Source organism: Colias croceus, chromosome 17 (genome assembly GCF_905220415.1).
Source record: "Colias croceus chromosome 17, ilColCroc2.1".
NCBI lineage: Eukaryota > Metazoa > Arthropoda > Insecta > Lepidoptera > Pieridae > Colias > Colias croceus.
Window position 1 is genome coordinate 4,961,381 of NC_059553.1, and position 14,483 is coordinate 4,975,863.

General features: G+C 31.8%; 1 protein-coding gene across 1 annotated transcript; it reads right to left on the bottom strand.

Moving 5' to 3' along the window:
* Nucleotides 1-2,841: 2,841 nt before the first annotated feature.
* Nucleotides 2,842-14,039, bottom strand: LOC123699159 (putative glycerol kinase 5). Its single transcript, XM_045646051.1, has 11 exons — nt 13,728-14,039; nt 13,357-13,450; nt 12,123-12,292; nt 11,706-11,795; nt 9,147-9,261; nt 8,157-8,359; nt 6,468-6,699; nt 6,103-6,197; nt 5,387-5,550; nt 4,948-5,081; nt 2,842-4,611 (listed from the first exon to the last, which is right to left on the bottom strand). The coding sequence occupies exons 1-11, from the start codon at nt 13,827-13,829 to the stop codon at nt 4,358-4,360; spliced, it is 1,653 nt and encodes a 550-aa protein (XP_045502007.1). The 5' UTR covers nt 13,830-14,039; the 3' UTR covers nt 2,842-4,357.
* Between the last annotated feature and the right edge of the window lie 444 nt (nt 14,040-14,483).

A 14,483-nucleotide genomic window follows, 5' to 3' on the forward strand; every position in this document is an offset into this window, starting at 1 on the left:
GAAACTTATCATTGCCATTTTACTCATTAGGTATTTTTTTTTATATCTGCAATAGTTAAGGAATAATCGCCTGTGCACACTTAACGATAACACCCGGTTTATACAATTTTATTTAAATGTTAATTTTATTGTTTGTTCATAAAAATATTACAAATGAATATATGCTTTTTATTTAATATTTAAATTTTTAAATGTACAGTATACATGCAATAATTAATAGTAAGAGACTAATATCTGATTGTTTATTTACTTTATTTATAAGTATTATCATGTAATTAGATTTAAGTTTTTAAATGAGAATAAATGCTTCTTTAAAACTATACCTACTGCTTATTTATATGTATAAATAACATTATTTTTAGAAGTAATATTACTGGGAAAGGGAATAGTTATTTTTAAACTTGTCTTTCTTTATTTTTTAGTTAGGTAGGTACTTAAGACGATAACAATCATTGCATGATATTTCACAATAATTGCCCAAGATTTCCAATAATAATTAGTATAATGTGGTATAATATTATAGATTACTGAATGCTACGGTATAATTTGAACTTTATAATTCTGACCTAAATCTAATTAATTCGAACCACGTTCATGAATGCAGACTGTAGTATTTGTATACGTAGTATATTATTATTTAGTCTGTGGTAGTATGTTCATTGGCCATTGCTCAAAGTTCATAGTAATTAGTAAGTATAATTGTAAGCACATTGTTAAAACCGACTTCTAACCCACCTATTACGGTTATTTGAATATTCTTAGGTAGGTACATTATATTATTTTTTTTAAATAATACTTGGGGCGTTATCTACGACTTGTCTACAACAGATACTGAAGCCAAAAATATGTTACTTTAGAATTTTAGTTTGTTAGACAAACAAGACAAAAATTCTAAAGTAACGTATGTATGTCCGGGCTAAAGTCAAAAATTACTGCATGGATTTACTTCAAATTTGGTACAGAGATAGCTTAAGACCTGAAGAAGGACAATGGATAGGTTTTATCCCGGAAATCTCACAGGAACGGGATCTATACGGGTTTTTCTTCGACCAGGCGGGCGAAGTCGACGGCGGAAAGCTAGTACGGAATAAAAAAACATGGTTTCGACTGATATTATATATAAATTTTTATTCGTCTTCAATATTCATTTCATATAACAATTAATTTATACAATCGGAACTGTTCTACAACTGCATTATTTCACAATTAGTCTCCGTCAGAAAATCTATGAACAGTAACTATAAAATATCCTTCATTATTTATAGTAAAGAAATTTATAAAAAGATCAATCATCTAATAAATATAATTAAAGGCGATCAACAAAAGAAAATAAAAAAATGATAATCACATTCATAATATTTACAATAAAAATTTTCATAATTTGGCGGTAAAAAGTGACGATGAATGACGTACAAGTACAAGTACTTTTTCACATCAAATTTATTTATTAATAGTAATAATTAACAATTATTTTTGTTATATTATCTAAAAACGAATTTATAATAATTGAGTCGCGTTCCATGAACACTTAAAATTTAAATAAAGAACCATCACGTACAATACACTTGAGTCAAGACTAAATAAATTATTTTCAGAATACATTTCTTAAAGATATTAGGTACCTACGACATTTTCGAAGTTCTAATAGGCTTTTCAGCAATACAATTCTATTCAACAAATTAACCTTATCATAAAATAGGCACATTAATATATATTATAAATACATATTATATACGTTACATGCATTAATTATTATTAAACAATAAATTTTATAAATTCTAGTTTTATTTTTCAAAAACAGAACACTTAAAAAATTTACATTTTAGTAGCCATACCCATAAGAATCAAAATACATAGTACAACGAAAGGATAAAATTGTTTACAACACTTGATTAAAATATTCAATGATTTATGGTATTTAGGTAAGTATATTATATAATATGTTTTATTCATACTATTTATATATTATCGACGTTCTATTGGTGAATTTTCATATTGTTTTCGTATATTACAATAATAGGACCTAGTTATATACACTTTCAAACTTCTAAATTAATAATAGTTACGTACTTACGTCTATTGTCAATAATATTCCTTAAAATCTAACAAATTACAACATTATGCACCGATAATCTTTAAAATACAACAATTTGATCCCTGAATAAAGATTCATTTTATATGCTTTACCTATACGTAACTGCAAGTTTGACGAGTAAAGAATATCTTTGCAGTCTTGCTTGCGCAAGCGGCATGAGTAGCAATAGCTTCATATGAGTCCGTTCATACAGGCCGACTCAAAAGGCAGGCCTAAGGAATTGTTTTTCATTAAGATTGTTTGAACGCACTTGGTATGAAAAGAAAAATGCACGCCGATGCTCTCTGAGCCCGTCTATGTGAACGGACTCTAAGGCCCGGCGCAGATATGGCGAAGCGCAGCGCAGCGCATTTTTCATTATCAAACTATTTTCGACATTGTCTTCATTAAAATAAAATTCAAAATTAAATGACAACAATTTATTTCAGAAAGCATCGAAGCGTGACACGCGAAAGGTAGCGCGCTGCGCTTTTTTGAACGTTATTTTAACGAGATTAATGTCGATAATAGTTTGACATTGAAAAGTGCACTGCGCTGCGCTTCGTCATATCGGCGCCGCGGCCGGCCCTAACGCTTGAGCACAATGATTATTATTTACAAAGTTCACAGAGTACTTTTTTATATATATGAAAACAAAGTTCGTCAAGCCAATTATGCGTGTGGTCGTAACACGTGCGATGCTAAGTGAATTACGAGCTTCTAAATACTTTTATAATACATTTCCACTATGAAATGAAATGAAATGAAAATTTATTTGTTTGAATTGTGGTTACAAAGTCCTTACAATAAATTTCAACAATAAATTTCACACTAGAAACAACACCGTAGATATTTAAAGACGTAGGAACGCTATGTCAATGTTATTCAATCTCATCTATCAAAAATTTTAACGCCTAATAAAATAATAATACAATTTTTTAATTACATATATTCAAAGCTGAATATGTCACTTACGGTTTAAGGAAGAAGACAACATCTAAATATACTTACTACCAATTACTTACTCGATTTATATCACAACATGTCATTTCTGATTCATTGCAGTCTTTAAAAATAGTCACACGTCAATGCTTTTTTACTTGCATGAAAAAGCAAAAAAAGGACTCTAATACAGATAGTTTGCGCCCTAATAAAACCGTTTTTAAACCCTTCATTATATTATCTACCTTTTTTATTATAATATTATAATTTCTCTAGTAGAGCATTTATAATTTTAATTGATATTAATATGACAAGAAATAACAATAGTTTTTACATGATGAGCCTTAAAACTTAATTCATACTTAAACAATAATAAAAGTAAAATATTGATTATTTCACGTTGAAGTTAACTTTAAAAACTCTTCCTAGTTTTAGCGAAGGGCCGAGAGCAAGTTCACGCCTTCGCAAAAAATACTGATTCTGCTTAAAAAGCTAAAATCGTCTCTTTTTCGCTATTTCCTATTAAGGTTAATTGAATCCGGAACTTAGACAAGCAGATAAAGGTGTGAACTAAATCTAGTATTTCATGACATATTGAAATGACTTAAAAATAAATATCTATTACGTTTTTCATGGAATATTCAATATTATTGAAAGGCTTTTCAAGCAGTAGTCGATAAGAAAAGAGCACTTTACGTATTAGCATATAATATCATACTTAGAATATATAATCATCTCAGATATCATAAAGCTTAATTTTAAATAGCATTTACCGTAAAGCTAATGAATGTGGCACATTTTGTTTAAAAACTTCGTCACAAGTTAGTAAATAAAGAACAATTGAAAACAAAAATGTTTTTGGCAAGAAAATAATCACAGGGAGGGTAGACATCAAAAATTACCTATTCATAGCTAACACACAAATCCATAGTCACAACACAATTCCTATAAAAAACAATCCAACATGAGATTACACATCAATAAAAATCATTATCCATTAAAACTTCTTTACCTTAACCTAAGGGCGCATTTCCACCAATAATTTGCGAGCATGTGTAGCGACGAATGTGTTTGTAAATAACCAATAGTATCGCTTCGCTTCAAACTTCAAACTAAATGAATCGATATGATTTGTAAAAACAAACACATTCCTCGCTACACATCCTCGTACATTATTAGTGGAAAAGCACCCTAATCCTTAAACTATACAATATAAAATCAACAGTTCACCATCAGTTGTAAACTTATACTATAACGCATCTTACACCTACAGGGCGGGGCCTTATATCATCTAAGTATGGGAACGCACGCAATACAAAGCGGCAGGAGTAAAAACCACCGCTATTTAGACTTCCCATTTTTCTTCGGAGACACCTTGAAACTATTTTGAGGAGTAATAGAGTTACTACTTGAATCTGATACGCTATTTTGTGATATAGATGTTTTATTATCAACATACCACCCGCACATACGTTTGACGGCGTCTTCCCAACGTGATATTACGTTCTCATAGGACTTCTTAACTTGCGCTCTTGGTACGAACACGTTGCCTATTTTGCGGAGGGATATTAGCTCTTTTTTCGATTTGAATATACCTGAAATATTATGAACGGTTGTAATAAAGATAAAAACAATTTCTTATAGACATATTAAGGGTCACATTTCTGTACCAACAATATCAAAAAGTATGAAGAATTATTTTACTTTTAGGTGCATGCAAGAACGTCTGGACGAAAGGAGAAGAAAAAATATAAGAATAAATTTTGGGGAGCAATATTTTTTTCTTCAACCAGAGTAACTATTATAAGAGGTTTATGTTCTGTTTTACCAAATTAGCTTCGAAATTACTTTACCGATTTTGATGTAACGTTAACTTATTTTGAAACAAATTAAACACTAGTATAATAAACGAAAATTGACATATTACATACCTAATTGCAACCCCACTATATGCGCACAACCAAGGGAAGACATTTCGACCTGCACCGGTCTCTCTACACGCAGTCCTGTTAAATCTGCCACTAGTTGTACTACGAAATCATTGTTCGATACACCTCCATCCAACCTACAAATAAAAATGAAACAATTTTAAATGTAAGAAAAAAAATCTGGATTTAAAACAATTTTCCATAAAACTGATATTAGACTGATATTTTTAGAGACTCAACATAAAAAGTAAACTAATATAATATAATTCATGTTCTCCATATAGCCTTCCTCGATAAATGGGCTATCTAACACGGAAATAATTTTTCAAATCGGACCAGTAGGTGGTAGCGCGTTCAAACAAACAATCTCTTCAGCTTTATGATATTAAGTAAGTATAGTAAGTATAGATAATATTTTTACAAATTTAAAATTACCACTTACCGTATAGTAGTGAAAGTATAATTAGTCTCCTTTTTCACACAATCATATAATTGTGCGGTACGAAACGCGATAGCTTCGAGCACGGCTCTGACTAAGTGCGCTTTGGACGTTGTCGGCTTCATACCTACGAAGCCTGAAGCAGCTGTGCAATCGTTGTATGGCGGCTGGAAATGGAATTATTTATTTAAAATATTAATAAACTTCAAAATATTTTAATAGATTATTCAAGTAAAACTTCTTTATCGGGGTTGGAAAAAATTTAGTGGAACATTTTTTCGTTACGCGTGACATTTTTCCGTTACTCGCCATCTTTTTCTTATCCCTACCACGCGTGATTCGACTTATTTCTGTAAAGTTGCAAATAGTAAATTATTTTTTGAAAAATAAGGTCATTAAGAAGTTACACTTCTCACGTGTGTACACTAGTACACGCACACATTTTTTTTTTTATATTTAGGAACTTTTTTTGAACAAAGCTTTTAGTAAAGCTGGGACAATACAAAATTAATAATATATAATGCTGCAGCTATGGTATAAAGCTATAGTAATATTAAGACACAAAATTTGATTTGTTTGTAAACTTGTTAGTTGTAGATAAATACAAACAAAACATTATTTCGATGACTGTTCCTGAGTAACAAAGCTATATTTAATTTCTTTTTCCAACGCCGAACTTATGCTCGAGTAGTTCAATAAATTAATTAAGATACACTTACACCAAGTCCACTGAAAGCGGGAATAAAGAAAACTCCATCAGAATCAGGAACAGATAACGCTATTTCTGACGTATCTTCCGGCTTGTCAAATAAACCTGAAATATCGAACTGTTTATAGATTTAAATAAAAATTTATCAAGGCTTTTAACCAATTTATTTTGATAAAAAAACTACATAAATATTATGTAATATGCAATAATGCTTTTCATAAATATGCAAAAGAAATATTATAAATGAGAAAAGAATACCTTGAAAGTTTACATGAATTAAAGGTTTTTAAATTTGAGTTTGAAAGAAGGATGGATGGATATAAGTGAGTTAGTAAGTAAAAACTGTTTTTCTAAACCAAAATAAATTAATCTCACCTAAATTCTGCGCCCATTTAATAATACTAGCCGTATCATTATTAGCACCTTCCGCCGAGAACACTAGTTCAGAGCCCAGTCTCCAGCCCACCACTGGGTACAACCCCGAGACACTCGCGTGGGGGGAGTCCCCGGTATTTATATTGAAAAATGTCCCAGTTCCCATAGTTAGTTTCACATCACCTACGTCAAAACAGCAAGAACCCCACATGGAGGCCGTTTGATCAGCTATCTGGAAGAAACTACATAGTTGAGATATAGATAACACTAGATTTCCGACCGCGGCTTCGCCCGCGTCTTCCAAGGAAAACCCGCATAGTTCTCGTTCCCGTGAGATTTCCGGGATAAAACCTATGTGTTAATCCAAGTTACCCTCTATATGTGTGTGCTAAATTTCATTGTAATCGGTTCAGTAGTATTTCCGTGAAAGAGTAACAAACACACACACATCCTCACAATCTTTCGCTTTTATAATATTAGTAGGATATAATCTTTTTTAATAAAAAACTAAGCCGCCTTCTAATTGTGAGAACTTTTTACAACAAATTTTAATTGGGACTACATAGGAGACACCAGGTTACAAACAAAAAAATTATCCTAATCGGTTCACCTAGTAAAACATAAAATCAAATTAGAACCTCCTTCTTTTTTGAAGTTGGTTTACAAGTATACCAAAGTCTTTAGTTACAGCTATTGATTTATATTGTATCTCAATTGGAAGCATTAACGAACTTTGTTCGAGCGATAAACCCATTATATTAATATCAAACGTATTGCACCTACATAATCTTATACTGAAATATAACAATAACGTGTGTATAATTTCTCGTAATAATATAAAAAATATTATTTTATATTCCTCTTTGAAGACAAATTTAAAACGCTATGAACTGATACAAAAAGTTTAAAATATTTAAGTCATATTTTCTCAAGGCAACTCACATGTTTTCTAAATCTATTGTCGTAGTTAAAAACGGATGTAAATACATGTTTTTGTTTTGAATAAATATGAGTTTTGTCATTATGTGAATAGAAAAAAATTTTAAACACCAAAATACAAAGACAATTACTAAAATATTCCATTTCCTTTGTTTCGAAGATATTACGACACCCAAAATCCCGCTCTTCCTTGATAGTAATTTTACACTGTCAAGGGTGAGCAGGGTTCTAGGTATACGCAAATATAACAGCTTACATCTTCAACATTTTCTAGGATCCATCTAAAATCTTCAACATTTACTTGTATCTTCTTGATAGACTATGACTAAAATGAAGTACAAAGGAAATAAGGAAGACAAGTCATGTCTTTCTGTTTCTGTCGTCCGTGCTAATTTCTGGAATGGTTCTATCCATTTTATTGGGAGATTTCACCTACATATTCAAGTTCCAGTCGAAGAAAATTACATGCTCACTTTGATAAGTACCAAACTACATAAAACTTAATTATAATTTACAAATGTTATTTTCATTGTTATTATTGTTTGTAATAATTTAAATAAATAAATAAATATTTCGGGACAATTTTCACATACGGCACGATCTGATCACATACTAAGCTTTCGCTTGTGTTATTGAAAGTTGAAACCAGATGGCTGATAAACATACATATATAATTTTAAATAAATACTTATTTAAATAAATGAAACAAAAATAAACATAGAACACATTTTCGAAACTAAATCTACTTACACAACACCTTATAGGTATAGGGTGTCCCCAAATCTCCTTCGCAGTGCTGGTAAAATGTTCACCCGCTGTATCGACCACACTTGGCAACATGGCCATTCGTATACCAAATATGGACATGGCCCAGCCCGCCCATTGCATCGTGAACGGATCGAAGAAACCAGTGGCGGACGCTGATGATACATCGCTCATGTGCAACTTTCTATCTGAAAGAACTTTGATCGTCATATCAAGATATTTTTTTTTAAGTTTTTCATAGCTAGTAGTGAATTTCATTTCATTATATTAATTATAAGATATGGCCTATGATGTTAAAATAAAACGTTCCTAAGAGCTTGTTTTTATTTAAGTCGTACAAAGGCCCAAACTACATTTTGCTTTTCAGCCTGTTTATATTATCATTAGATTACTCCCAAAAATAGTTGAACTATTTTATAAAAGTTTAAAATATAATCTAAAAAATATACCTATCCGTAAAAAGGCTGAATCTATTTTGTTTCGATTTAAAGTGGTCAAAATAGTCGCGCTATGCACCAAATCCTGTCTAATGTGTGATCCTGTCTTATACAGATACCAAGTGATAAGGCTGACCAAGGACATTTCCGACCAAGGTACCACTCATCGTTAGTCATTCATAGGCTCACGGCCATCTGAATATTTATACAAAACTCAATTAATATAAAATACGCATACATTCAAAATACGGAAGTATAGGTTGTCGTGATATATTTATATTTTAAGGTGAAAAATTTACAAAGCAATTAAATGAATCAAGACCCTTGTAACTTTAACACTATTCCAAAATCATTTTAATGCTAAAATTAAATTTAAGTGTATTAAAATAAAGCATTGTTATTTTTTTCATTCAACGCGCGTTCGCAAAATAAAAACATTTTACGAGGCAAATAATATTTTTCCTTCAACATCTGAGCTAAGCAGTAAATAATAATAATAGCAGAACAGGTCTTAAGCAATTATTTTTTTCTTAATTACCTGTCATTTTGTACAACAGCCATGTGTCTAAAGTCCCAAACATAGCGTCATTTTTCTCCACTGCAGTTTTGAGTTCAAGTATGTTATGTAATGCCCAATAGAGCCTTAATGTTGTCTACAATTAAGAAAATATATAAAATAAATAGAGCTCATATGAATATACGCTACATTACAAACAATTTAATAATAAGCAATTATCATTAAGTATATAGCCAAATTGAAATATGTTTTTATTCTAGCAATTTGCTATCCCACAATAAAAATAAAGTTATGAAACAATAACAATTTGCTAATCAAATGGATGTGTTCAGACTATGCCATCTCAAACAAATTAAAAAAATATTATATTGGTCTGATGTCCCATGAACAGTATTCTATCAATTTTTAATAATGTAAGTAATTACAAAATATAAAATATTTTCAGAAAAATAAAAATAAATGAATAGGTACAAATAGCAATATTAGGAAATACCTAAACTCCAAGGCTACAAAGTTCACATATTATGTAAATTAGGATGTTTAATATTTGTTCATTATCTCTAAGTAAATTTCCGAGGCAAAAAAATCACGACAGATCTTTATATGTAACTAGCTTCCGCCCGCGACTCCGTCCGCGCGGATGTCCGTCTTCGCGTGGATGGTTTATTTCTCCATTTTGAGTACAGGTCAATTAAGCAAAGCTGGCATGTTCACAGTACTCACACTTATGCAATTTCACTTACAGTATGTTCAAAAATAAATGCGACTCTAGTTTCATTTTAGAAAATATTCAAGTTTTAGACTGGCTTGCATATTCGCTCGTCTTTTAATTCTATTGAATATGCTTAGGATATGTCACAACTAAGCGCTCTAAAAGATTTTCCGCAAAATTTAATTACGGATCAATTGCGGATCAACAACTTTACGAACACTTCCAAAGAACACATACCGCAATAAGACATTGGTATTCAATTTTAAGTAAGAACAACCGATATCGTTTGTAAATTAATGTAAATGGTGATAACTCAGATTATTATTAATTAGTAATTTGATTTTTGAAAAAAAAATGCCGATTTTAGTCAAAATTTATATTTTTCTAACAAGATCCTTATCATCCAAATTTCCACCTTGGTGAGAAAAATTGACATTTCTAATGAAAATGAACAAAAAATTAAATGATTTATTAAATACTGTAAAATAGTAAGTATATAATTCTTCCATTTACTGTATCACAAAATTCTTCATAGATTTTTAGATATTCGTACTACACCAATTACATCACCCTGTATTTATAAACAATTGCAAAATATGACACATACATAGGCCGGGAGATACCGACACAAAATTTCGGGTCATTTGTAACAGAATGGCGGTTCTACAGAGGTCTTATTACGCAATGACAAAAAGAAAAATGATGGTCAGAACGCTGGTACCGGCGGACTAGTCGCGTGGGCGTAAGTCACACTCGTCGGATAAGTAAGACCCCTCTAGACCGCCATCCTGTTACAAATGACCCGAAATTTTGTGTCAGTATCTCCCGGCCTAACATGTGCAATGTGTAAATGTGTTGACGTTCCAGCTCTTCTTAATATACTTATAACTCTGACAATGACATCTTACAAAAAAAGGTTGGACTAAAGCAAAGGGGGCGCAGGACTTAGAAAATTTTTGATGGAGTTGGTGTCATTATAACACCTATTTATTATTGTTTTATCGTAAAGATTACGCTAATATAAGCCTGTTTTATAGGAACAACTTTTCTCTAAAATCAAAAATGGCCGAGATATTCGCCCTCAAAGATTGATGGTTTTCAAGGGAGCTGCACGTAGGCAACTAATCAACACTTACGTTAGGTTAGGTTTAGGTTAGGTTAGCCGTTAGGTTAGGTTAGGTTAGGTTTCTTAAAAAAAAAAACTACACATTCGCGGGGCTCCGTCGACGCGCAAAATCAATCTTTGAGGGCGAATATCTCGGCCATTTTTGATTTTAGAGAAAAAGTTTTTTCTATAAAACATGCTTATATTAGCGTAATCTTTAGGATAAAACAATAATAAATAGGTGTTATATGACACCAACTCCATCAAAAATTTTCTAAGTCCTGCGCCCCCTTTGCTTTAGGCGGACCAAAAATTAAGATATTTTTTTTTCTACGTATTTTTCCAGGATAAAAAGTATCCTATTTTACGCCCAGGATAATAAGGTATAATTATACCAAGTTTCATCGAAATCGAACCGTTAGTTTTCACGTGATGTCTTCACATACAGACAGACAGACAGACAGACAGACAGACAGACAGACAGACAGACAGACAGACAGACAAAAATTTTTTTAATCACATATTTGGGTTTGGTATCGATCCAGTAACACCCCCTGCTATTTATTTTTTCAATATTTTCAATGTACAGAATTGACCCTTCTACAGATTTATTATATGTACATAGATAATGTAAATATAATTAATATATTTAAGAAATATATTTCAATAATATTTGTTTAATTATTATTATTGCTTTTATAAATACTGTTGAGAAAGGTTACTATTATAAAAATTTATTTTGCATGCTTAATTGCGTAAGTACCTGATTATTAGAAAATTTAAAAACGCTTCCAGCTTTAAATCTTTTACTCCTTGATACAATAAAAAGCATATATGCCCCAAACTTTATAAACTGTAATAAAAAATATATATTATAAGATCAATAATATAAGAAAAAATATCAAATGTAAACAAAATCTCTAAAATAGAATATTTTTCTTCAATAGTTAGAAGATATTTATGGAAATTTGCAATATTGTGAAAAACTTTTAAAATTAGGTATTTTGCAGCTAATGCAACTGACAAGTATCATCAAAATCAGTTCAGTGGTTTGCACATGAACAACCATGCATTCTTACGAGCTGTCATGTTGATAATATTAGTAGGACAATCTGGGATACAATCTTCATTTTGTAAAACTAGAATAATTTCTATCACAGATTTAAGTTAAATTAAATACCTTCCAAATATAAGAATCATTCCACTGTTTGACCAATTTGTCAGCTCTCAAATCCTTCCATGTCACAAATCGTTGAAAAGGTTTACCAGTTTCTTTTGACCATGTGATAAAAGTGCTGCGCTGGGTTGATATGCCCATAGCAGTAATTTGTCCTGCACTTAAACTTGCACCTGTTTGTTAAACAATATATTATTTACTAGCTGTGCCCTGCAATTTTACCCGCATTGAGCTCCTATTGGTCTGAACATGATGATATGCCTATAGCCTTCCTCAATAAATGGGCTATCTAATACTGAAAGAATTTTTCAAATCGGACCAGTAATTCCCCAGATTAGCATGTTCAAACAAACAAACTCTTCAGCTTTATAACATTAGTATAGATATAATACTTGGATTAAAATATGCATATTCATATTTTCTTTCATGACAAGAATGATAAGAACAATGTGCTTTGCAAACATTGCTTTTGATATATTTGTTAAGGGCGGCCGTACACGGACCGCTTCAAGCAGTTGAGACCGACCGCTTGAAGCCGCGACCGCACGGTGAACTATGAACATTCATTCACCGCCATACACATGACCGCTCGAGCCGTCGCGACCGCTTCAAGCCGTCAACTGCATGATGAAATTTCATCGTGACGTCGACTGCTCGCGAGCGGTCGTGAGGCATACACTGACTGCTCGAGCCGTTGACTGCGCTAGAGCCGTCGACGGCTCCCTCCCCCCCTGAAAATCAATGACGCGACTAGTCAAAAAATCAACGGCTCGAGCGGTTGGTAGCGACGGCTCGAACAGTCAAAAACCGACGGCTCGAGCCGTCAACGACCGACCGCTCAAGCCGTCCGTGTAAGGCGCTCAGCCGTTAACTGCTCGAGCGGTCCATGTACGGCCGCCCTAAGTTTCATTGAGATAGCATTGTTTTGTTTTTCAATTTAGCTTAAAATTCTGTAACATTCTGTACAGATATTTTCTTATCAAGGATATGTTTAATGGGAGGGAAGCTACACAGCAGATAATCACGAATATTAACTTTTAAAACTTTATGATCTATAGTGTTACCTTCATCGTAAATAATATATTAAAATTATATATCACATAACAATTAAATTTGTCCATGAAATATAACATTAAAAGTACATAAAAAACACATGCTTTTTTTAACATAAAGCCAAGCTGTACAAATAGCTCCTAAAATACATTGAACTTTTAGAATATTCCAAAAAATAACGTACTACTCAATGCTTTCTTTACAACATCCACAACAGAGCTCCACAATTCATCTGGATCTATTTCCACATAGCCAGGGTGTGGATAATGCAGTATTACCTGAAATTAAAATTGTATGATCTTACAATGTTTGAAGTTTCTTTGCTATTTTCTAAATCAGCTTTCCCCTTATAACTATAAGCATAAGGATGATTTGAGTATGGAATGTAATTCAGTTCAGCTCAGCTCACTATTTACAACCAGATGTAGTTATATAAACATGTACACGTAAATGGCTTCAAAATCTAATCTGTAATTCAATTATTGAAATTGAAAGTGATGACCTGCATACACCTAAATACAATGTAGATTAAATATTATTTTTTAAGATACTTACATTGTCTACAGCCTTGGCTACTGTCTCAGTACGAGTATTATAAATAACAGCACGTATTGTTGTTGTCCCTATGTCTAATGATAAAATATATTTTTCTTCCATTTTCACAATGTAAGTAAAGCTGGTTTAAATAAGGATTTCTTCCTTTTAATTCTATATAATACTTATTAATGTTAACACTTATTTAGGGCACACTTAACAATTTTATTCATTTTAACAAAAATAGCTTAGTTTTTACTAGAAAATTGAAAACACGAGATTCTTATTACCAAATTTCACTTTTATACGATTCCAACTTCGAGCGTTTTCCGAACCATTAATTCTATCATGTCTACATTAGGTACCTATCAACTGCCAAGTGCCAAGTGCCAACTGCCAAGTGTCATCAGTCAGATCCATTGACATTTCACACAAACACTGACATTGTCAAAAATAATATATTAACACTTGGAAAATGGAGCGATCCACGATCCACAGGAGCGATCCAATTTACAAACTACTTGGAAGCAACATAACCGGTTTTATTCGGTTTAGAGAATCCAAAATCAGTCACAAAAGGTCAAATTTTAAATTACAAAAATCACCTTTTATAATCCTACTTATAATAATATAGATGCGAATTTTCGTATGTTTGTTTGTGACTCTTTCACGCAAAAACTGCTGAACCGATAATGAAATATGGCACACACATGGAAGATAAACTTGAATAATTAACAGCTGATAGGATAGTTTTTATCTCGAACGTTTTTTGCGGGT